The sequence below is a fragment of the Barbatula barbatula genome (assembly GCF_947034865.1).
Source record: "Barbatula barbatula genome assembly, chromosome: 13".
Classification (NCBI taxonomy): Eukaryota; Metazoa; Chordata; class Actinopteri; order Cypriniformes; family Nemacheilidae; genus Barbatula; species Barbatula barbatula.
In genome coordinates this window covers 22,821,879-22,841,500 of record NC_136776.1, presented here as the reverse complement: position 1 = coordinate 22,841,500, position 19,622 = coordinate 22,821,879, and the positions used below count along the sequence as shown (strand labels likewise).

At 39.8% G+C, this 19,622-nt stretch overlaps 4 protein-coding genes across 39 annotated transcripts in view; 3 read left to right on the top strand and 1 right to left on the bottom strand.

The window, feature by feature from the left end:
* Positions 1 to 7,910, top strand: part of LOC306902459 (myosin IXB) — a 36,101-nt gene extending 28,191 nt beyond the window's left edge. For 5 of the 35 annotated variants that reach the window (XM_079471045.1, XM_079471047.1, XM_079471021.1 and 2 more), the window contains 17 exons: positions 378 to 496; positions 1,368 to 1,474; positions 1,549 to 1,727; positions 1,861 to 1,968; positions 2,079 to 2,249; positions 2,544 to 2,588; positions 2,667 to 2,778; positions 2,918 to 2,991; positions 3,101 to 3,293; positions 3,423 to 3,551; positions 3,630 to 3,735; positions 3,997 to 4,128; positions 4,211 to 4,334; positions 4,482 to 4,529; positions 5,531 to 5,646; positions 5,796 to 5,923; positions 6,320 to 7,904. In XM_079471045.1, coding sequence (XP_079327171.1) covers positions 378 to 496; positions 1,368 to 1,474; positions 1,549 to 1,727; positions 1,861 to 1,968; positions 2,079 to 2,249; positions 2,544 to 2,588; positions 2,667 to 2,778; positions 2,918 to 2,991; positions 3,101 to 3,293; positions 3,423 to 3,551; positions 3,630 to 3,735; positions 3,997 to 4,128; positions 4,211 to 4,334; positions 4,482 to 4,529; positions 5,531 to 5,646; positions 5,796 to 5,923; positions 6,320 to 6,753 — 2,325 coding nt within the window. In that variant the 3' untranslated portion in view covers positions 6,754 to 7,904. Of the gene's footprint in view, positions 1 to 377; positions 497 to 1,367; positions 1,475 to 1,548; positions 1,728 to 1,860; positions 1,969 to 2,078; positions 2,250 to 2,543; positions 2,589 to 2,666; positions 2,779 to 2,917; positions 2,992 to 3,100; positions 3,294 to 3,422; positions 3,552 to 3,629; positions 3,736 to 3,996; positions 4,129 to 4,210; positions 4,335 to 4,481; positions 4,530 to 5,530; positions 5,647 to 5,795; positions 5,936 to 6,022; positions 6,150 to 6,319 lie in introns of those variants that run through there. The other 30 variants (XM_079471041.1, XM_079471037.1, XM_079471027.1 and 27 more) reach the window with 18 other exon arrangements.
* LOC306902518 (ICOS ligand) lies at positions 7,632 to 9,910 on the bottom strand. Its single transcript, XM_079471136.1, has 4 exons — positions 9,816 to 9,910; positions 9,400 to 9,437; positions 8,618 to 8,944; positions 7,632 to 7,958 (listed from the first exon to the last, which is right to left on the bottom strand). The coding sequence occupies exons 1-4, from the start codon at positions 9,890 to 9,892 to the stop codon at positions 7,825 to 7,827; spliced, it is 576 nt and encodes a 191-aa protein (XP_079327262.1). The 5' UTR covers positions 9,893 to 9,910; the 3' UTR covers positions 7,632 to 7,824.
* A 1,371-nt stretch (positions 9,911 to 11,281) lies between these two features.
* On the top strand, positions 11,282 to 14,102 carry LOC306902522 (uncharacterized protein). Of its 2 annotated transcripts, none has more exons than XM_079471143.1 (3): positions 11,282 to 11,562; positions 11,626 to 11,943; positions 12,040 to 14,102. In XM_079471143.1, the coding sequence occupies exons 1-3, from the start codon at positions 11,490 to 11,492 to the stop codon at positions 12,180 to 12,182; spliced, it is 534 nt and encodes a 177-aa protein (XP_079327269.1). In that variant the 5' UTR covers positions 11,282 to 11,489; the 3' UTR covers positions 12,183 to 14,102. The 2 variants fall into 2 exon arrangements, with proteins under 2 accessions (XP_079327269.1, XP_079327268.1); XM_079471142.1 differs by having other exon boundaries at positions 11,316 to 11,562; positions 11,608 to 11,943; positions 12,040 to 13,867.
* Positions 14,103 to 16,044: 1,942 nt separating this feature from the next.
* calr3a (calreticulin 3a) lies at positions 16,045 to 19,525 on the top strand. The gene is made up of 9 exons (XM_079471980.1): positions 16,045 to 16,339; positions 17,186 to 17,287; positions 17,414 to 17,617; positions 17,724 to 17,818; positions 17,904 to 18,113; positions 18,197 to 18,310; positions 18,450 to 18,593; positions 18,845 to 18,937; positions 19,029 to 19,525. Exons 1-9 carry the CDS (start codon positions 16,249 to 16,251, stop codon positions 19,233 to 19,235), a joined length of 1,260 nt encoding a protein of 419 aa, XP_079328106.1. The 5' UTR covers positions 16,045 to 16,248; the 3' UTR covers positions 19,236 to 19,525.
* The last annotated feature ends 97 nt before the right edge of the window (positions 19,526 to 19,622 follow it).

Sequence of the window (19,622 nt, the reverse complement as noted above, 5' to 3'; positions counted from 1 at the left end):
CCAATGAGCAGAGAAATTGTGCTGTGCAACTGTTGATCTGTCACAAATTCATTTATACTGTTTTTTAAACTGGAAAACCTTTGAAGATGAATTGGATGATGCATGGTTTTATCGTATGGATGGTGATGGCTTTTTTTCCTTTTAGTCTTTTCCCTTTATATAATATTCTCTTTATATAATTTCTCTCCAAAAATTGGATCAATAAGGTGTTGATCTATAAAATGTATCACTCTCAGTATTGACCCAGTTGACCAATAAAAGCCACTTTAGATTCCTGTCTTCGCAGGAAGTTTTAATTTGTTTCAGTAATAATGAAAACGCTGAAAATTGAGTCTAGACAAACACTAACTTCGTTTTCTTCATGAATGTTTATACAGATACCGGCCAGAACCCAAAACGCTTGTGACGGAGCAAAGCACAGCACGTTAAAGGAGAGAAACCAAGAGAGTCACGGGCACCAGGACGCCTTGCCGATCCAGCCCTCCACACCTGAGAGGTACTGCCATACCTACAAGTGTACATGGCGACAGAAACATAAATACCCATGTGCATCGAGCTACGCAAGTTTGTTTTGCAAGAGATGCTGCTGTTGAAAGTTTTGTAAACCGCAACCATGTTTGGTCTGTTTGGAGTTGGAAGCAACAGTTTGAGAAGAATCTTGTGAAACAAGAGGCAGACATTTGAAGGTCGCCCCCTTGAGGACAGAGGATGTTACAGCTATTGTTAGGCCAGACCACACATTACGCATGTATAACAGGGCCAGGTCTTATATAATGTCTGTCCTAAAGCTTTTAAAGAATTTGACCCCCACCGTGGCTACTTTCTTAAAGCTATCCAAGGGGGTGTCTGGGTTATCTTATCTGACAAACTCCCCCACCGGCAGGACTGAGTCTCTCAAACTATTTACACTGCATCTCGACACCTAGAACTGAAAATAAGTCTTAACTTTACATTTAGTCATTTAGCAGACACTTTACAAATGAGGTTAACAATCTGTAATAAGAATGAGTCACAGAGGAAATGTGAACAAGGGCTCATGGGAAAATACTAGTCCTGGTTCACATCAGTAGCGCTTGTGTATCAGACGTCTGGTGTAGGTTCCTCACTCCCTTATATAGATGCAAAGGATCTGCTGCGAGATAAGACAGATTCCTGAAATTCTGGACTGTCTGATGTCACCTTACACCATTCTGTGTTCCTCTGAGACTATTTATATCTAAATAATATCAAAGGTGTATTTGTGTCTAATTACTAATGTTCTCTACAAATATTCGCTGATGCGCTTATATATAACATAAATCCTGGATTGGTCGTCTGGGTCCAAATATTTGAAGAAAAGTAAGAGTATCCTCTTTATTTGACAACAGGACGACAGGGTTCTTCAGAAAGATCCTGAAGAAACGTCCACACAAGGAAGCTCAGACCCCTGAAGATGGAGAGTCGAGCATGGCTTCAGCTTTGGAAGAGAGAGAAGGTACGTACCGTCACACACTGTTCATCACGACTAGAATACATTTCCTTCGTTCATTCTGTTGTTTGCGTTCACAGCAGGTTCTCCGTCTCGCTCGCAACATTCGAAGCCTCACGCCAACAGGCTCGGTCGGACGCCAAGCATAATGATCAGTCACTCGGGCGCACGCTCGTCTGAGCAGTGGAACTCGTCCCTCAACCGCGTGATCACCAACGCCAATGAGCTGCGCAACCTCGACGAGTTTCTGGGCAACCAGGTCTGTCAACTGAGAGAGACACCTGTCATTTACCGAATCAATGTGTATTGTGATTTAAAAAAGTTATTTTATGCCTTGATTATCAGAAGGTTTTGCGTGAGCTCATAGCTCTTTTCTCTCTCTTGCGGTGTAGGTGAACGACTTGCGCTCGCGTGGAAAGCAGCTGTCGGGAACGGAGCACATCTTCATCTCCGCGACCATGCAGTTCAGAGAGAACATCAAGAGCATGTATTCATTCACTGTGAGTTACAGCCCACATAAGACCCCACCCACTAAGGAGGCAACAAAACAATATCACAATAAAATATCGATTTAACGTTACCGATTTATTCTTCCCTCTCTGACGTACAGAAACCTCAGATCGCATACAAGGGTTTGATGAATTCATACCAAAATAAAGTGATCGGTCTGGCCGGAGAGAAGAAGAAGGAAGAGGTGGTGCTGGTGGTCAATTTGTTCCAGTCGGTTCTGGACGGCTTTATCCGAGCGGAGATCAAAAAAGAAGAGGCCGAACCAGCCAAGGTGAACATTCACCATCGTCTATGACCTGCAAGATTTCTCTCTACTTTGAAAATCACCAAAATGGCATTAAGAAACTACACAGAAAAATTTATTAAATCGACTAAGACGTCGCCAATGCGATGTAAACAAATTTAGATTATAAACAATTAAATAAAAATAACGTATTTTACCGGGTCAGAAATGTCACCATCTGGTTATCTAAAATGTGTCATTTTTATTTTTTCTTCAGTTAATTATGGTTATTTTCATTTATACATTGTTACTGTTACTGACTTTAAATATATTCTGTTGCAGCCCCCCAAAGGCCGTAAGATGAGGAGGAGGAAAAAAGACAAAAGTGTGAGTATTTCTGTGATTATATTCTCAGATCTAAATCATTATAGATCTACTTATCAATAACGTTTTGTTTCAATATAGCTGGAGAGTCCGTTGGACCACATGTTTACGCACTACCAAGTGAACATCATGCAGTCATGTGACCAATGCACATCATACATCTGGGGCATGGAGAAGGCCTACATGTGTAGTTGTGAGTATATGATTCCCCCCATAATTTAACACTTTACTGCATTCATCCTTTCATGGCCTACTGTATGTAGATCACCTATAATACACCACTATATTTATAACAGTTAAAATACAAATTTTAACCCTTCCTGCTCTTTCAGATTGCAAAATGGTTTGCCATAAGAAATGCATCTGCAAAATTGCCATCGACTGCTCTACTTTCTGCTCCAAGAAGGTAAAAAAGTTAACTTATTTATTTGAATAATTTCACTCATTTTTGGGGATGTTTTGCCAGGTCATCAGTTAAATTGGTGTAATCGATTGGTTTTGACGTTGTGCTATAGTGTGAAGATGAGCCTCGATCACATCACTTCGGTGTGCGTGTGTGCAACCTGGTCAACGAAAAGACCCCCGTTCCGGTTGTGTTAGAAATAATGCTGGAACACGTGGAGATGAACGGCCTTTACACAGAGGGCATTTATAGGAAGTCTGGCTCAGCCAATCGCATGAAGGAGCTATATCAGCTTTTGGAAGCAGGTAAGACGTTGAGGAAATATTCAAAACTCACTTTTATGTGAAGTATCCAAGACTTTCCTGACTTCTTGAACACTCTAATCAGATCAGAGCATGGAGGCAACTTGTTTGTGTATCATTGTGTTTGTTAAGGTCCTGAGACTGTTTGTTTGGAGGATTACCCCATCCACGCCATCACAGGCCTGGTCAAACAGTGGCTGAGGGAGTTGCCCGAACCTCTCATGACCTTCACGCATTACAACGAATTTCTCCGGGCCATAGGTCAGTATCCACCGTACTGTTCTTCTGCTCTTACGCTACGACTTCCGCATTTCTATAATCCGCATTTTGTGTCTGCAGAACTGCCCGAGAAACAAGAGCAGTTACTCGCCATTTACAAAGTCCTGGAGCAGCTTCCAACGGCCAACTTCAACACCTTGGAGAGACTCATTTTTCATCTTGTGAGGTACAGATGAGTTGAGAAACACGTAAACAAAATGGTACTTAAAATCAGGTGCTGTCGGCGCCATTAGCCTGGTGGTTTGTGTGCCGACATATAGGGCTAGTACGCTCGCGGCGACCCGAGTTCAATTCCTGTCTGGTGCGGTCCTTTGCCGATCCTGCTCCCCATCTCTATCTAGCACTCTCCTGTCATGTCTCCACTATCGTAACAAAAGCAAAAAGTCCATAAAAAGCATGATGTGCTAACTCTCCAGTTGTGTTTCAGGGTCGCAACGGAGGAGAAGAGCAATCGGATGACGCCGAACTCTCTGGCCATCGTTTTCGCTCCCTGCATCCTCCGCTGTCCGGATAGCGCCGATCCCCTCTTGAGCATGAAGGATGTTGCCAAGACTACCACGTAAGTGCTGTTCTGTGTCCTTTGATGAAGTTAAAATGTGCCTTTGTTATGAAAGTAGTTTAAACATCATAATTTTCTTCAGATGTGTGGAGATGCTCCTTAACGAACAGATTCGGAGATACAACGAGAAGATGGAGGAGATCGAACAGCTTGAATACGCGGAGGCGCTGGCCGTCAATCAGCTGAAGCTCAAAAGAAAAAACACGGTAAACTTAGACTAACCTTCCCGCATCTGTTTCCACACGCCTGTGATAAATGTTGTGTTCCCAGAAATCGGTAACTTTCCAGTTTCATTGGGCAACTTGAGACGCTTTGGTCACGCTTTATTTGCTTGTCGTTTTATCTCTCTGTAGTGCTGGCATTTGCCCCTCAGGTTTATCTCTCCTTACAAAGAAGAGCCGGTACGTATGTCCTGTGGTTTAGTGAACTCCAAGAGTTTGGTGTGGTGCATGCAGTGTAGACCTCACTACCCACTAATACTAACACGCAACCCATCGCATGTGTGTGTTAGCGGTTTTCCAGAGTAGATGTAGATATTCAGTAGGGTGTCGGGTGGATGACGTTGGTATAGATGTGTGCTGGTGTGGTTACTGCAGAAAGTGGTGTGAATTTCAATGAAAATGATATTTTTTATTTCAATGAGTTGAAAGCGAAAAATAAACAGTCAAAGTTTGATTGTTTTAAGTTCAAAGCTTTGAAACTCTCACCACGGAAACTGTAGAATTGTTCAGTAAATATTTATTAAGTCAACGTGAAATCAGAATTAACCCTGTTTACTTTCTTTACACTGATTTCATAGTATATGATTCATTTGAACATTTAGCTAATGGAGCCTGTCTAAAAAATCATAATTAAAATGCCAGGTTAAAAGGTCAAAGGTTAAAACAATAACAGCAAATGATTATACATTTGAACAAAGATGCCATTAGGATATGTTGGTTGGGGAATAAATCCCCCACAATTCATTGCACACTGCAATTAAATCCTGCCCTACTTTTTTGTTGTAGTTAAATGTACTGCTACACATTGAAATATGGCACTATTACAAAGGTAAAATGGGTTTACAAAAGTCCTTTCATGTTGACTTAAACAAATCTTCGCCTTGAAATAATTTCAAGTGAGTTTCAAACTAGGAACTTTTCACCTTTTCTAGAAAGAGCTCTCAGCATGTTGTTGTGAAGAATTACAGCATTCCTTGTGTCTTAGTGTACTAACCAAACTGAAAGATTTTTTAGTCTGAGAGCCCTCCCTTTGTTTCTGGTTCTTTTTTGGGCAACAAGGGAAAAGCTTTTAACATACGTTGTCTTTTCTTGCAGTTTGTGTAAGAAGGAAGGAACTGCAAAAAAAGTGTTGGTGTACTGTCAGTGTCATTTTGAGTAATTGGCATTTGTTTGGGCTGTAGGTTCGGGAGAAGCCGCCCTCCAACCTTTGTGTGGTGCCTGAGAACGAGCCTTTGGATTCGGACACGGAAGCAGAAAGAAACCTGATGGAGCGTATAAAATCCATCAAGCAGGAGAAGTATGTAGATGTGGTGTCCACAAAATGTTATAAAACCCCAAAACATAGACGTAAACTCGTCATTTGTGATTTATGAAGTATGAAACCAGATGTGCATCAAGACTTGCAAGACTTTTGAATGCTCGTTTTGGATGTGATCTGTGTTTCAGAGAGGACTTGGCATGTAGGCTTCCTGAACTAGAACAGCCTGGTTCCGACCAGGAGAACCTAGACTCTGAGGCGTCGGTCAGCTCTGAGAGTCTGCTGGACGAGCGAGGGGTCTGTCCGGACACGGAAGGTCAGTATTAAGGTACAAACTCCTATCATTTGAGACCAGTGCTCTTTTCTTTCCTCTGCAGTAGTCACCCATGTTTGGGTCCTGTTGTATGTGGCGCAGGTCTGGACGGGCTGCTCCTGGTGCATTTAAAGAAGGTGGCGGCGCCATCTGCTCTGTAGCAGGTTACGATGTTATCCAACCCGTATGCCGAATGCATGAGCGTTGTGTTGTGTTTGCATGTTTGTGGTGACGGAAGGAGACTTGCTGCATGTCGTCTTCAATTTATGACTTGAAAGTGTCAAGTTGGCTGGTGGGACGTTGGTGTTTGCAGCATGTATTGGGATCTGCATTGGGTTTTCTTGCTTCTCTGGTCTTTTTCTTGCTTTGAGGTTGATTTGCTTCTTTCTCCTATCGTAGGACAAGCAATGGTTGTGCCAAGGTTGTCCAAACCAGCTTGCTCTCCTACATCTGCCATCCCGGTCCAGACAGACGGAACAAGGGCTGACGGCCCCTCTCTCCTTTCACTGTCTTTTCCCAGGCTTCAACTCCAGCGTCGTCACCCCATCATCCCTGGAACAGTCAAACTGCCCCCAGGACTCCTGTGCCACCCGGCTGTACAGTCGCTCCCTCCCCGGAAAGCCCAGTCCCTCACTCTCGTGTGGCGTCGCGAGCAACCCGGCCGCCGCAAGGACAGCATCCAGTCCCTGTACATCACGCCAGAGACCGAATTGCTCTTCCCGTCCCCACCCGCAGCCGCCGCCGACTCAGACACACAGGAGCTCCAAATCCCCAGCAACATCTCCAGGCGCTTCTCAAACCCAGATGTTGCATTCGTAAAAGATGAAGTTTGAGTTTCAAGCTGCCTGCTCTTGAAAATACGGATCTCGCTGGATACTGGCCGTGGTCAGTGACCGATGTCTCACTAGCACTTTTTCATACTAATAATATATTGGATTTTTTTTAAAGACATTTTTAAGAATTTCGTGCTGCAGACAGATGTTGACGTGCGTCAACGTTTTGTTTGTTTTTAGAAGATTTTTTTTAGAGTAAAGAAAAGCACCTTTTGGCCTTTTTATGATCATTAAAAATAACTCATGGTAATAACCCATGCCGTCATCTGAGAAATCACGCCTTGAGGATTTTTGTGCTCAGATTGATTTGTACAAGCATGGTTTAATTTCTCACGAACCTTGTAGTTTTAGTTTCTTTATAAAAACTCTTTTGAGTTTTTGACTGTTTGGGAAAGGGTGCAGCACAAGCCACTTTCCTCCCGGACAAAATGCCATAACCGGATGGATTTTTCCACAATAACTCGTTTGATTTTGAACTTCGTTGCTTTGGTAAGCGTGTGACACTTCAGATCCGCGTGGATGTCTTTATGTAGAGCTAAAATGCAGTTTGTGGCAAAGCCATTATGTGTGTAATACTAAAGTCAATGTTGTATGTTGTCATGTTTGGAAAGGAACGAATGCTGGCTGGGTGAGTATGATGTAAATTATTACGTCACTTGAACTGTACTGTACGTGTCTGTTAGTATGGTTATCTTCAAATCTTCAACGAGACATTTTTACATTTAATGGAGAAATCAAAACTAATTATTTTCTTACAATACAATTTGTACTGGCCGCTTACCTGTGTGCTTTCTTGTGTATTTTACTGAAATCTTATTGGATTCATTTTATGCAAAATGTTGGGTTACATTTTAGGGCAAAAGGATATGATTAGTATTGGTTGATATTAAACATTTTATTTTTAAATCTGAAATGAAACCATTTAGATAGTAAAAAAATCAACAACAAAAATGTAAATACAATTTTACAAATGTTTTTCACACCTAGGCATCATTTACCTTCATCTGGTTCTGTAAACTTGGGTAACTTTTGTTCTCTGATCAGTCCCTTATGTATAGTAATACAGCACATTTAAATAATGTGCATAATAAATCCAAATACAGGGATGAGATGGAGAATCAGTCCCAGTCTTGTGTCTGTACTTTGACTTGTTAACCGACCAGCTCTGTATCCATGGAACAATTCTTCTGTTACAGCAATACGACCTGAAAACAAAATTTTATAAAAATTAACATTATGAAAATTTTACAAAAAGTAGCTGAGCTAATAGTGTATTATGTACCATAATAACGGATATGATAGTAACTAATCAAATAATAACATGGCTACCGATTAAATTTCTCATATGGATCTGCATTACATATAGGTTTGTTTTCTAGTTTGGAAAGGGGTCATATGGTGCGAATACGTGTTTTTCTGTGTCTTTGGTGAGTTACAAGTTGCCCATGCATGTATTAGACATGAACAATTGTAGCGTCGGAACAAAAGGTGCATTCTATCTAAAGGCGAATGCTCACGCAGACATGCCTGAAATGCCTTTTGTAACCACAAATCTACGTCAGTTGGTGGTATGATTTGAATGCTTGCAGTATACGTCCAATCACTACGCACTGGTTAACTGGCCAATCATAGCACACCTCGCTTTTCAGAGCGATGACGTTTCAGAGAGGCAGGGAAAAGGAGGATACCAACATGCAAGGTATGTGAAAAATACAAAAAGTGTTTTTGAACCTTAAATCGTGAATACACATTGCATTACATCCACAACAACCGATTCGATTTAGCTGTATCACATGACCCCTTTAAAGTCTGATAATACTGCTCTCTCCAGTTTATGCCCAGATGCATGTAAGTAACAACACACCTTTGACAACCAGTTCTACATTCTGAATAACATCCAGGGCCGGGACAAAACAGATGTACATTCCTTCATCAGATCGTTGAAGATTTCTCAGTTTCAGAGAGAAATTGCCGCTTTTGCACTTTTCAAGTACAACAGATGCTCTGTTTTTATACTCCGAGTGCTGTTCCTTCACAGAAATCTTGCCGTGCATGATATCAAAAACATTCCCGATGTCGTTGTGTCTCCAGTGAACCTCAACTTGTTGTTCTGCAACTTCAACATTTTTGTGGACGCAGTCCAAGATGACGGACTCTCCTTCAATACCTTTAACTATCAAGTGTGACGAAGCTAGAAAACAGAAGTTCAGCTTTATCAATATTACTTAACATTATATATTGAACGTATTATAGCCATGATGTATTATCAGATACTTGACAAACAGAGACAATCATTTGAATCATTTAAAACCCACTTGGAACATTGTAACGTTAGAAATGTCAATGTGACAATTTTAATATTCAAACAGTTTATTGATTTCTTTAATCAAGTCCCAGTCTGTGAAAACCCTGCCAATGTGTTTTATTTTTGTTGTTATTGGCTGTTAAATCATCCTTCATGATGTAAAGAGCATTCTGTTAAAATGTAACCTTACTATACCTTTAATATTGACGGAGTAATGTCATTCCAAGGATTGAAATCAAAACTTGATGCTTGTTTTCTCAGAACTAGACTTTGAGCCTGGTTTTCATGGACTGGGTCAAATATATTTTTAATGAATATATATTCATATGTTTTTGTCTTACCAGTGTTTATTAACAGCACAAACACAGATAAACAGCATCTGGAAACCAAAGAAAGCCAGAAAGTTATGACAAACGTGACGTCATACATTTGTTGAAGCGCGAGCGTGTGGCGGTTATTCAGCTCCGGTAATAAAGCGGGAGCTCGATTCAAAAAGTTAAAAGTAAACAACTCGGTTTCGTTTTCACTTTAAGGGAAACCTGTTATCTGAGCGACGTTTTCTACTCCGTTTATTAAAAAAATCGGCTCGATTCATGCAAAACATTTTAAAATATTAAAAACAAATTAATATAACGCACTGTGCGTGTGTGACGCATATCGTTTCTTTGCCATTATTCTTTCAATTTCTGCAGCGTTCGATAACGATACATCAAAATGTAATACCGGATCAATTTAATAAAGCAAATATGCAACTTACCGATATCCGTAGAAATTGTGCCGCCCGTGTAATATAGCTGCAGGATTGGATTCTCTGTGTAACATCATGGTCTGCATTTTCAAAAAACACGCGCCAGGGATTCAAACAACGAGGAGAAAGTCCTCCGCGTGGCGTTGCCCCGCCCAGACCACGCCTATTGGAGGAAAGTCTTCACCTGAGACTTTCCACGAACTACTTTTCATTTTATGGTTTGTACGCTAACTTCAAATCCACTGTTTTAAACACTTGTGAAACAGCTCAAATGCACACAAAGAAAACATATTTTCTGTTTAAAGGTGTTTCACTTTATTCAAAACGCAATTATTGTTTATTCTTCTGGAAAGTTTTTGACTTTTACTTTGCAACCATTTATAATCATTCATTAAAATTTCATTATACCGTATAAAATAAATGCAGCAACTTTTTTTGAAAAACAATGTTCAAATTGCAGTGTATATTGTGACACCCCAGTACAAAGAAAGACTTGAGTTCATATAATGTTGTGAATTCCATGTCATCATATAACTCAAACACGTTGTTTCTTTGTTGTGAAGTCCATGGTCTTTCCGTTACCTACCACTCCATCACTCCAAAATAATTCAATGGCCTAGTCTTCCTTCACTAAGGAACTTTTATGCATCACACTTATTCATAAGAACAACATCATTCTTATCATTTTGACACTCTTTTATTCCCATCTACTTTATACATGCGGCCCCTGATTCACACTCAAAACTTAACATCAGTCTTAATTCCAATTTGCTTAAACACCACAAGTGTTGATATGGGTGAAGTGAAGCCGATGGAGGGAGATTCTGTCACTCTACACTTTGACGATGCTAAAATTCATAAACCTCGTCAAATAATGTAGAGTTTCCAGAAAAAATTAATATTAAACGTCCATCCATCATTTAAGATAGTCTATGAAGGTTCTGCAATGCTTACACTAAGACTTCTGGACTTTATCAACTTGCCATCCTTGGCAATAACATGATAGATACACACATTCAATGTGACTGTCAATGGCGAAAATAAAAAAGTACTATCTAAAGGCACCGTTCTGTTTGTTTGCCTTGATTCAGTTTTTTTCTCGCTTAGCCGTATCTCTCTTATATTTGATATGTTTTCTGTCTAGATTTCAAATGCACCGGCATCACAGGCCTACTATTACTCTATGTTACTCTATTTTGTTTGTGAAATAAAATGTTTGCAGTCTTCATGAGCATCAAGAGCTTCTGTGTTAATGCCGTCGTTTGCTTGTGACAGATTAAAATTATGCGAGTGACGAACACACAGTTTTAGATTATACAGACATCTTCTAGACATCTATATGACATCGGACAGCAGACGTCTCCGAGACGTATTGCCGATGAGCAAACTATCTCTTACAGATGTAAATGAAGACATGAAATAGATGTTTTTGTGTTATCAGGGAAGGATGTCGTGTGGAAAATGTTTCAAAAAGCAGAACAGCTTGTTCCTTCTTGCTTCAATACATTTGAGAGAGTTCGGTTTAACAAACCAAACCGACATAGAGAGACAGAAGAGAAGAGAGTTTGCTGAGATGCATTTTCAGTTTATCGTCTCTTCTTTAAGAACCCTCTTTGGTGTATTTGTCATGCTTCTGTGAAGCATTCATCGGCTTTTGGGAATTTGAGGAGTTTGTGTTTTCAGATGTCAGGATTGGAGCGTTTGAAGAAAATGCATCACACAGTTTTGTTCTGCTTTTTCATGTGGCGTCCGATCGGTGAGTTGATTTTATTGCTTCTTTGACTCTTTGTCTGTTTTACAGCATTTGTTTGTGTTTCAGCTGAAGTGAAGTCGGTGTCAGTGATGGAGGGTCATTCGGTCACACTACACAACAATGTTACCAACATACAGGGAGGGGATGTGATAGAGTGGCTGTTTGGACCTCAAGAGACTCGTATAGCTACGATCTATACAGATTCCTGGGAGACGGATGTTCATGATGGGATGTTCAGAGACAGACTGCAGGTGGACGATCAGACTGGATCTCTCACCATCACAGACATCACAACTCAACACTCTGGACTTTATCAAATGACTTTCATCAGCAGCAGCGGCTACATTAGAGAGCCCTCATACAGATTCAATGTTACTGTCTATGGTGAGTAGTCCAAGAAGAAATAAGTCTTAGACTCTGCTATTTCCGTTTTTGTAAGCTCACACTGATCTTTCATTCGTGGTCATTTTTAACCCACAGAACATGTCCAGTGTTTCAGTTTCACTGAAGGCGTGATCCGATTGGTCCTCTCCGCTCTGGTGGGCGTGGCCACTGTTGCAGTTGTGTGGTATGAAATCAGATCCGGAAGAGCTGAACAGAATCGTAGAGATCGGACAGACTAATGAGTGTGACAAATAAAGATTTGCGTTTTTCTGTTTTTACGCAGAGAATGTCAAATGTCAAGAAAAACTTAAAACAGTTAGACATAGTGTACATATCAATATATGGACAGATTCACTCACACACACACACACACACACACACACACACACACACACACACACACACACACACACACACACACAAAACAAGTTCATTCTATTCCAATAAATAACTCATCTAGATTGTCATTGAATTGTAATTATTATCAATGTCTCAAATATTCATATTTGTGACCCCGGACAACAAAACCAGTCTTAAGGATCAATTGTTCAAAATTTAGATTTTTACATCATCTGAAAGCTGAATAAATAAGCTTTCTATTGATATATGGTTTGAAATCTAGGGTCGCTAAAAGCTAAACATTGATAAAAATTGCCTGTGAAGCTGTTAAGCAGGCTGTTGCTTAGAAGAAACAGGTTTGTTTCAATGCTCTCTATTGTCTTACCGCTGTATGATGTTGTGTTAGTTCTGTAGATGTGTTTCCGGCCATTTTTGTTGGTGGTTTTGCTACATCCACTCACAAAGATAAACTTTGACATATTTACTGTAGGAAATGTACAAGATATCTTCATGTAACATGATCTTTGCTTAATACCCTAATGATTTTGGGCATAAAATAAAAATCGACCATTTGGACCCATACTGCGTATTTTGGGCTATTACTACAAAAATTCTCGTGCAATTTAAGACTGGTTTTCTGATCCAGTGTCACATTGATGTAGAATAAACATTGTGCATCTGCATGTCTCTGAAGTTTCAACTTTAGCTTCACTGTGTTGTGTGTTGATACGTCACAGCTCATTTATCGTTTCAATTCAAGACTGCCAATCTCACATTATCTTTCTGTTACAGCTCATTGTGTTTGCTCTCACCTCTAAATAAGCTCACATTTGGAAGAGTTTCCAAACCGCTCCGCCTATGGGTTTAAATGTAAACTATTGTCCTGCCACCATGTATTGACATTGCATCACTTGTATTGTAATACAGTACTTCTTCCAGATGTATCATCACATTGTAATGCACGTCAGTAAGAGGATGGCTAGAAGTTCTGTTTTCTATCTTTGCTCTACAGCGATTACATCAAAATAATCCAGAACTGAAAACATGACAACATGAGCACGCCGGTTTAAACTCACATATTCACCAAAACGTTGTTTCAAATGTGGTCAGTGAGCATTTTGCCTCAGTTTGCAAATGAATGTCAACTTCAACCGAAAGCACAAGTGGTGTAAAATAGGCAGCAAAATAAGTAATAGCAAGATGGATGTCAACGCCTTCATGTAAAGTGAACAGAGAGTGCGGACAGACTCAACATAATACTGATGATGTCCAGCATTAGGTTCTCTAAAAATTATTAACATAAAATCAGAAAACAAACATTTCAACAGCTCATTGCAGTCGAATGTGAGTGACAGAAAAAGTTTGTTACACACACAGACAGAAATGTGTGAAAAGTGTTAAATGTTTCCCAGCAGTACTGTCCTGTAACTTCCTGTTACTACAATACATGCAGCACAAACCAAAGAATTGTATTTCTCTGTCATCACTTCTTGACAGAAGAGAAATTTGGTCTGTTTGTTGATGTGGCGTTTTATCGTTTCTTTGTGTTCTTTTTCATTCTTAAATAAAACAAATATTGCTACTGAATGTCGTTAGAATTGTATTTGGTGCTTTTCATAGAGATTCTGGATTGGACATGTACATTTTATAGTTTTATTTCATTAACACTGCATATATGAATTTATAGTCCGTCTGATATTTGACCTGTATTTTGACTCGCATAACTTTATATGTTTCTTATAGTCAATGTTTTCTTGTACAGCGGCTTTGTAACAATGAAAATGGTAAAAAGCGCTATATAAATAAACTTGCTTTTTTATAAAATGATTATTTTCAGAATTCAACATTTGTTTTTGACTCGTTCTCTCTTATCTTCTCATTTTACTTGTCTTGTACGCTCACTTGAGTGTTTGCTCTTGACTGGTTTTCACTTTTGTCTTGCTTTGTTGGTTTGTCTTGTGTATCGTGTGCATGCTCCTGCCATCTTTCGTGTTCTCTGAATGCTTTAATAAGTGTTTTGACTGTTGCCTCTGAGTACAAAATGGGACGGTTATGCTCTGTTATGAAATTTCTCTCATCCTGAGTGAAAGGGTGTATCTTATTTTGTCTATGACATTGTTTTTGTGTGGGTCACTACTGAACTTAAGTATTTGGAGATAGAGTAGAGAAGAGATTTACCGATGATTTCGTTGGCATTTATATTTACACAAACGCTCCAATTGTTGATCCTTTATCTTATTTCACATGTTTTCCAGCTTGTCTGCCCGTTATCATCAGTTACTGTCCACAGAATCCCCCATCATCATCATCATTATCATCATCATCATTATCATCATTCTCAACATGTGTGTTGCTGTGTTCAGTGATGAATGTGTCACATGATGTGAGCGTCTCCTGGTACAAAGGAAAGAGTTTATTGTCCAGCATCAGTGTGTCTGATCTCAACATCAGACTCTCTCTTCCTCTGGAGGTGTAATTTCAAGACAACAACACATACAGATGTGTCATCAACCATCCCATCACAAACCAGAGTCAACATCACTGATGTCTGACAGATGTGTTCAGGGGAGTCACAGGTGATGTTTGTGTTTATTCATTCAGCCGATCATTTCATCTTTTTCCCCTCAGGTTGTCTCAACTATTCTTATACTGTTAAAGCTGTGATCCGATTGGTTGCCTCTGCTCTGGTGGGCGTGGCTGCTGTAGGTGCTCTTGTTGTTCTGATTTATTACATCAGATCCAGAAGAGCTGAAGGGCAAAGATCATAGATCATCTCCAAACACACTTCACATGGAGCTCCAGGTTTGCATCCTGGCTGGAGTGAAATGTATACATCGAATGACTTTTTTATTGTTTTGTCTTCTCAAAACGTGCTTTTTTATTATGTGCTTATTTGTCTTTAATCTTAGTTTAGGGTGATTTAAGGGAGTTTCAAACGCCACCCAGTGGTTGAACATCATAAACTGCTTCCCTTTTCATTTTTAGTGCTCGCTCATAAAATTATGTTGACGATATAATCACAACTAAATCTTTTTTTTTTTTGTATCGTGTGTAGTAGTGCGTACTGTTCAATGGCATTTTAAACTTGATTTACAAATGGATAAAGAAAAGCATTTGACAAAACGTCAAAGACAAACAATTGGCAAATAGAAAGAGAAAAGCATTTGGCAAAATGTGCATTTAAAATGTTTTATTAATGAACTTTTATTGTTAAATTTTTCTACGTTTTAAAACATGCAATTCTAAAATAAGAAAGCTATAATAAACACAATAAATGGGGAATTAAACATGTGTATTAATACACATACTGTTATTACAATATCTATACAAATAATTGAATGTTGGTGAGATAAACAATTAATGTAAATAAATCAAATAAATGGTCGGAGAAATGTTTTTTGAACAGAACGCTAAAAGCGTTTAGTGAACGCGCATGCGCGGGCAAGACCCGCCCACCGACGTCCTTTCATTAACGTGTTGTTGTGAAAAACAAGTTGCTACTTCGGGTTTAGCTTCTCACACATTTAATAATTTATTTACGTCGTATTTTAAAAGCGACATGTCTATTTATACACATATTTATTTCCGCATTTATTTATTTATTTATAGTGTTTCGTCCTCCATACTATTGGTCCTCCGTAATACTCTGTATTAGAAACGCAGTTACAAATGTATAAAATAATACATAATATTAATCAACCTGCTTGTCAATATATTTAATCAACCTGCTTGTTTTATGACACGTTATATCAAACATTCACCGCGTTTAGAACGCGCACGCAAACCACGTGACCGAGTAGACGCGACGCGTCAACTCGTGGTCCCCTCCGATTGGCCGAGCGCGCGTCCAATGAGCATCAGCCATCTGTGCAGGAAGAAACACGGCGATATTCCGGAGTCCTCGAGCAGAATTCATTATTATAAGAAGATCTTTCATTGAATAAAGATCCTTTAAAACACGACAACATGAGGATCGCGGTCGCGGTGTGTGTTGTTTTTGCAGTGACTCTCAGTGTCGACGCGGCCGTGTATTTTAAAGAACAATTTCTGGACGGAGGTAAATGTGACTTTCATGTTGCGTGACATCATTTATAATGTTACATTGTGTTCGTTTCGGCGAGATCAAAGATGTCTGGGTGTGATTTCTATATAGTTTGTCTTTTTGTAAGTTACTTTAATGCGTGTTTAGTCGATCATGCTGTTACATTTGACGTATGTAATCCTTTCATGTACTGCATTTCAATTCAAGAATGCATATGCACATTTTTGAGAGTTTGCATTATGGATGAAGTATTTTGCATTATGGTTATTTATATAGTTTTATGAATAAAGGCTTTAAATGGACGAGTGATGGATGTTTTTGCATTCACTTCAAGGCAGTACATTCACTGGCTACCGACTTCACTCATAAAGCCTTCAAGGGTTTAGACCCTACCAACCCAACAGAGCTTCTATCACACTACAAGCCATCACGCTCTCTAAGATCTCAAAACTCTTTTGATAACACCTAGAATAACTAAATCCATCAAAGGGGGTCGAGGTTTTCTTATACCTAAACTCTGGAACAGCCTTCCTGATACTATTCGAGGATCAGACACACTCGCTCAATTTAAATCTAGATTAAAGACACATCTTTCACTTGATGCAAAATATGCTAAATAAATGACCGGGAGACTGCTGACATTACATGTTATTTACTAGATTAATTTAACTTACTATATAAAACACCATGTTGTGTGTTTGACCTTTTTTGTGTTTTAAGGTTTCTATTTTTCCCTGTAAAGCTGCTTTGGAACAATGCACAAGTTCTGTGATTTATTAAAAAAATGTATTGACGTGGAAGTAATTTCTCCCAATTGACTTGTTTTAAAGTTTCATTAAAACGTATTGAAATATATTTCAGATGGTTGGAAAAGTCGATGGGCTGAATCCAAACACAAGTCGGACTACGGCCAGTGGAAGCTCACCTCAGGGAAATTCTACGGCGATGCTGAGCTCGATAAAGGTGAGCGCTTGTGTCCTTTTTACATGCTCAATGGAGCTTAAAGGTTTATGCAAATGACACCTGCAGAGATAATGCAAAATAGGATCATTTTTGTGGTGTAATGTAGTATACAACTGGTCTCTCCAGGTTTGCAGACCAGTCAGGACGCCCGCTTTTACGCCCTGTCCACCCGCTTTGACTCCTTCAGTAATGAGGGTAAAACCCTGGTGGTCCAGTTTACGGTGAAACACGAGCAGAAGATCGACTGCGGTGGTGGTTACGTCAAGGTCTTCCCTTCCGACCAGGACCAGGCTGATATGCACGGAGACTCCAGATATTACATCATGTTCGGTAAGTCTCTAATGTTGACATAACGGAACAGGTTTGTGTGGGAGGAGGCGTGTAGACGGGGCTCCAACAATTGAAAGAGATTGTAAACTTGTGAACTTTCTTGTAGGACCTGACATCTGTGGCTACAGTACCAAGAAAGTCCACGTCATTTTCAACTACAAAGGACAAAACCATCTGATCAAGAAAGACATCAAATGCAAAGTATGTTCTGCGTCAGTTGTAATTGTATCTCCGTTGATTTCGTTTAAACAAGGTTTTAAGTCTCTAACCATTCTCCACCCAACAGGACGACGAACTGACGCACCTGTACACGCTCATCCTGCGGCCGGACCAGACCTACGAAGTGAAAATCGACAACGAGAAAGTGGAATCGGGCTCCCTGGAGGAAGACTGGGACTTCCTGCCGGCCCAAAAGATCAAGGATCCAGAAGCTAAGAAGCCCGAGGACTGGGACGATCGGGCCAAAATCGACGATCCAGAGGAGACCAAACCTGAGGTGAGCTTCAGACTTATACCTTTAGTCAACGGTGGAAATTCTGCTTTGCAACAGTGTATATGAACTATACTCATTCTGTTTAGAATTGGGATAAACCCGAGAATATTCCCGACCCTGATGCTATGAAACCAGACGACTGGGATGAGGACATGGATGGAGAATGGGAACCACCGATGATCCCCAATCCAGAGTACAAGGTATCACAATATCAAACAACAATCAACAGATCTCCAGAAATGCGTGAGAGAGAATTAAGCTCAACGTTGTGTCTTGAGTCGTAATGAAAATGTGATTCTTGAGTCTTAATATATCTGACTGACTTCCATGTGTTTGTAGGGCGAGTGGAAACCCAAGCAGATCGATAACCCGGACTACAAAGGCCTGTGGGTTCACCCGGAGATCGACAACCCTGAATACAGCGCAGACGACTCCATTTACAAATTCGACAACATTGGAGTTATCGGACTTGATCTTTGGCAGGTGCGTTCAGAGGAAGTCAACGTGTATAAATAAAAAGCTTTATCCTAGTTTGTGTTATTGCACACTTTTTAAACATCAACAGCCAATCAAAATATTATTAATGTGTATATAAAAACGGAACATTCGGATGCCATCAACCAGCAACTTTGACTATGTGGGACATTATGGGACTTTAGAAGACAATAAAATTGTATATTATGATTTGATCATTTTTCTTGGATGGTATTAAAACAAACCGATTCTCCTCACAGGTGAAATCCGGAACCATTTTTGATAACTTCCTCATAACCGATGATGTTCAAGAGGCTGAGAAATTTGGCACCGACACTTGGGGAGTGACAAAGGTAAGAGCTTTCATCCAGCGTTGACCGTGTGCTTGTTTATATGATGAATCTCTGTGCTGTACCTCTTACTGGTTTCATTTGTATGTTACAGGGGCCAGAAAAGAAAATGAAGGAGCAGCAGGAAGAGGAAGAGCGGAAAAAGAGCGAGGAAGAGGAAAAGAGCAAAAAAGATCAAAATGAGGAAGAGGATGATGATGAGGCAGACGAGGATGAACACATAGAGGAACCTTCAGAGGAGGGTGAGGGCGAGGAGGAGGAAGAGGAGGAGGAGGATGCGCCCACTAAAGACGAGCTGTGAAGCAGATTTTATTTGACCTGATGTCTCAGATTGAGCAGAATCTAATCTGATTGGTTGATTTTTCTTTATGGTGTGTTTTTTTGGCCCCGCCCCCCACATGTTAGTTCATATGTGTCCATAACTTAAAGATTTATTTTGATTCTGCTGCTAGAAGCTCCACCCCCCGCCTTCAAAATAAGAGCTAAGAAATGTTAGACTAATAAATGTTTGGGTTACCTGTTCGTCTGAGGGGAAATTCTAGTGTCGTTTGTTGGATTTGCACTTTTTAAAATAAATGATTTATTTTTAAATGGGCGTCTTGACTTATTCTTCATCTTTGAAGATTTGTATATTATTTTTCTTAATTTGGGTAATTGTGTGCATATAGAAAAATAATGTGTTTAAGTC

What these genes read in the sequence shown, in the direction of transcription:
- calr3a (XM_079471980.1), top strand. Translation starts at nt 16,249, where the DNA reads ATGAGGATCGCGGTCGCGGTGTGTGTTGTTTTTGCAGTGACTCTCAGT. An exon ending in CGATGCTGAGCTCGATAAAG is followed by an intron (nt 17,288 to 17,413) that starts GTGAGCGCTTGT and finishes TGGTCTCTCCAG; the next exon opens with GTTTGCAGACCAGTCAGGAC. An exon ending in AGAAAGACATCAAATGCAAA is followed by an intron (nt 17,819 to 17,903) that starts GTATGTTCTGCG and finishes TCCACCCAACAG; the next exon opens with GACGACGAACTGACGCACCT.
- LOC306902522 (XM_079471142.1), top strand. Translation starts at nt 11,490, where the DNA reads ATGTCAGGATTGGAGCGTTTGAAGAAAATGCATCACACAGTTTTGTTC. An exon ending in TTTCATGTGGCGTCCGATCG is followed by an intron (nt 11,563 to 11,607) that starts GTGAGTTGATTT and finishes TCTGTTTTACAG; the next exon opens with CATTTGTTTGTGTTTCAGCT. An exon ending in ATTCAATGTTACTGTCTATG is followed by an intron (nt 11,944 to 12,039) that starts GTGAGTAGTCCA and finishes TTTAACCCACAG; the next exon opens with AACATGTCCAGTGTTTCAGT.
- LOC306902518 (XM_079471136.1), bottom strand. Translation starts at nt 9,892, where the DNA reads ATGCAGACCATGATGTTACACAGAGAATCCAATCCTGCAGCTATATTA. An exon ending in CACAATTTCTACGGATATCG is followed by an intron (nt 9,438 to 9,815) that starts GTAAGTTGCATA and finishes TTTGGTTTCCAG; the next exon opens with ATGCTGTTTATCTGTGTTTG. An exon ending in TGTGCTGTTAATAAACACTG is followed by an intron (nt 8,945 to 9,399) that starts GTAAGACAAAAA and finishes TCTGTTTTCTAG; the next exon opens with CTTCGTCACACTTGATAGTT.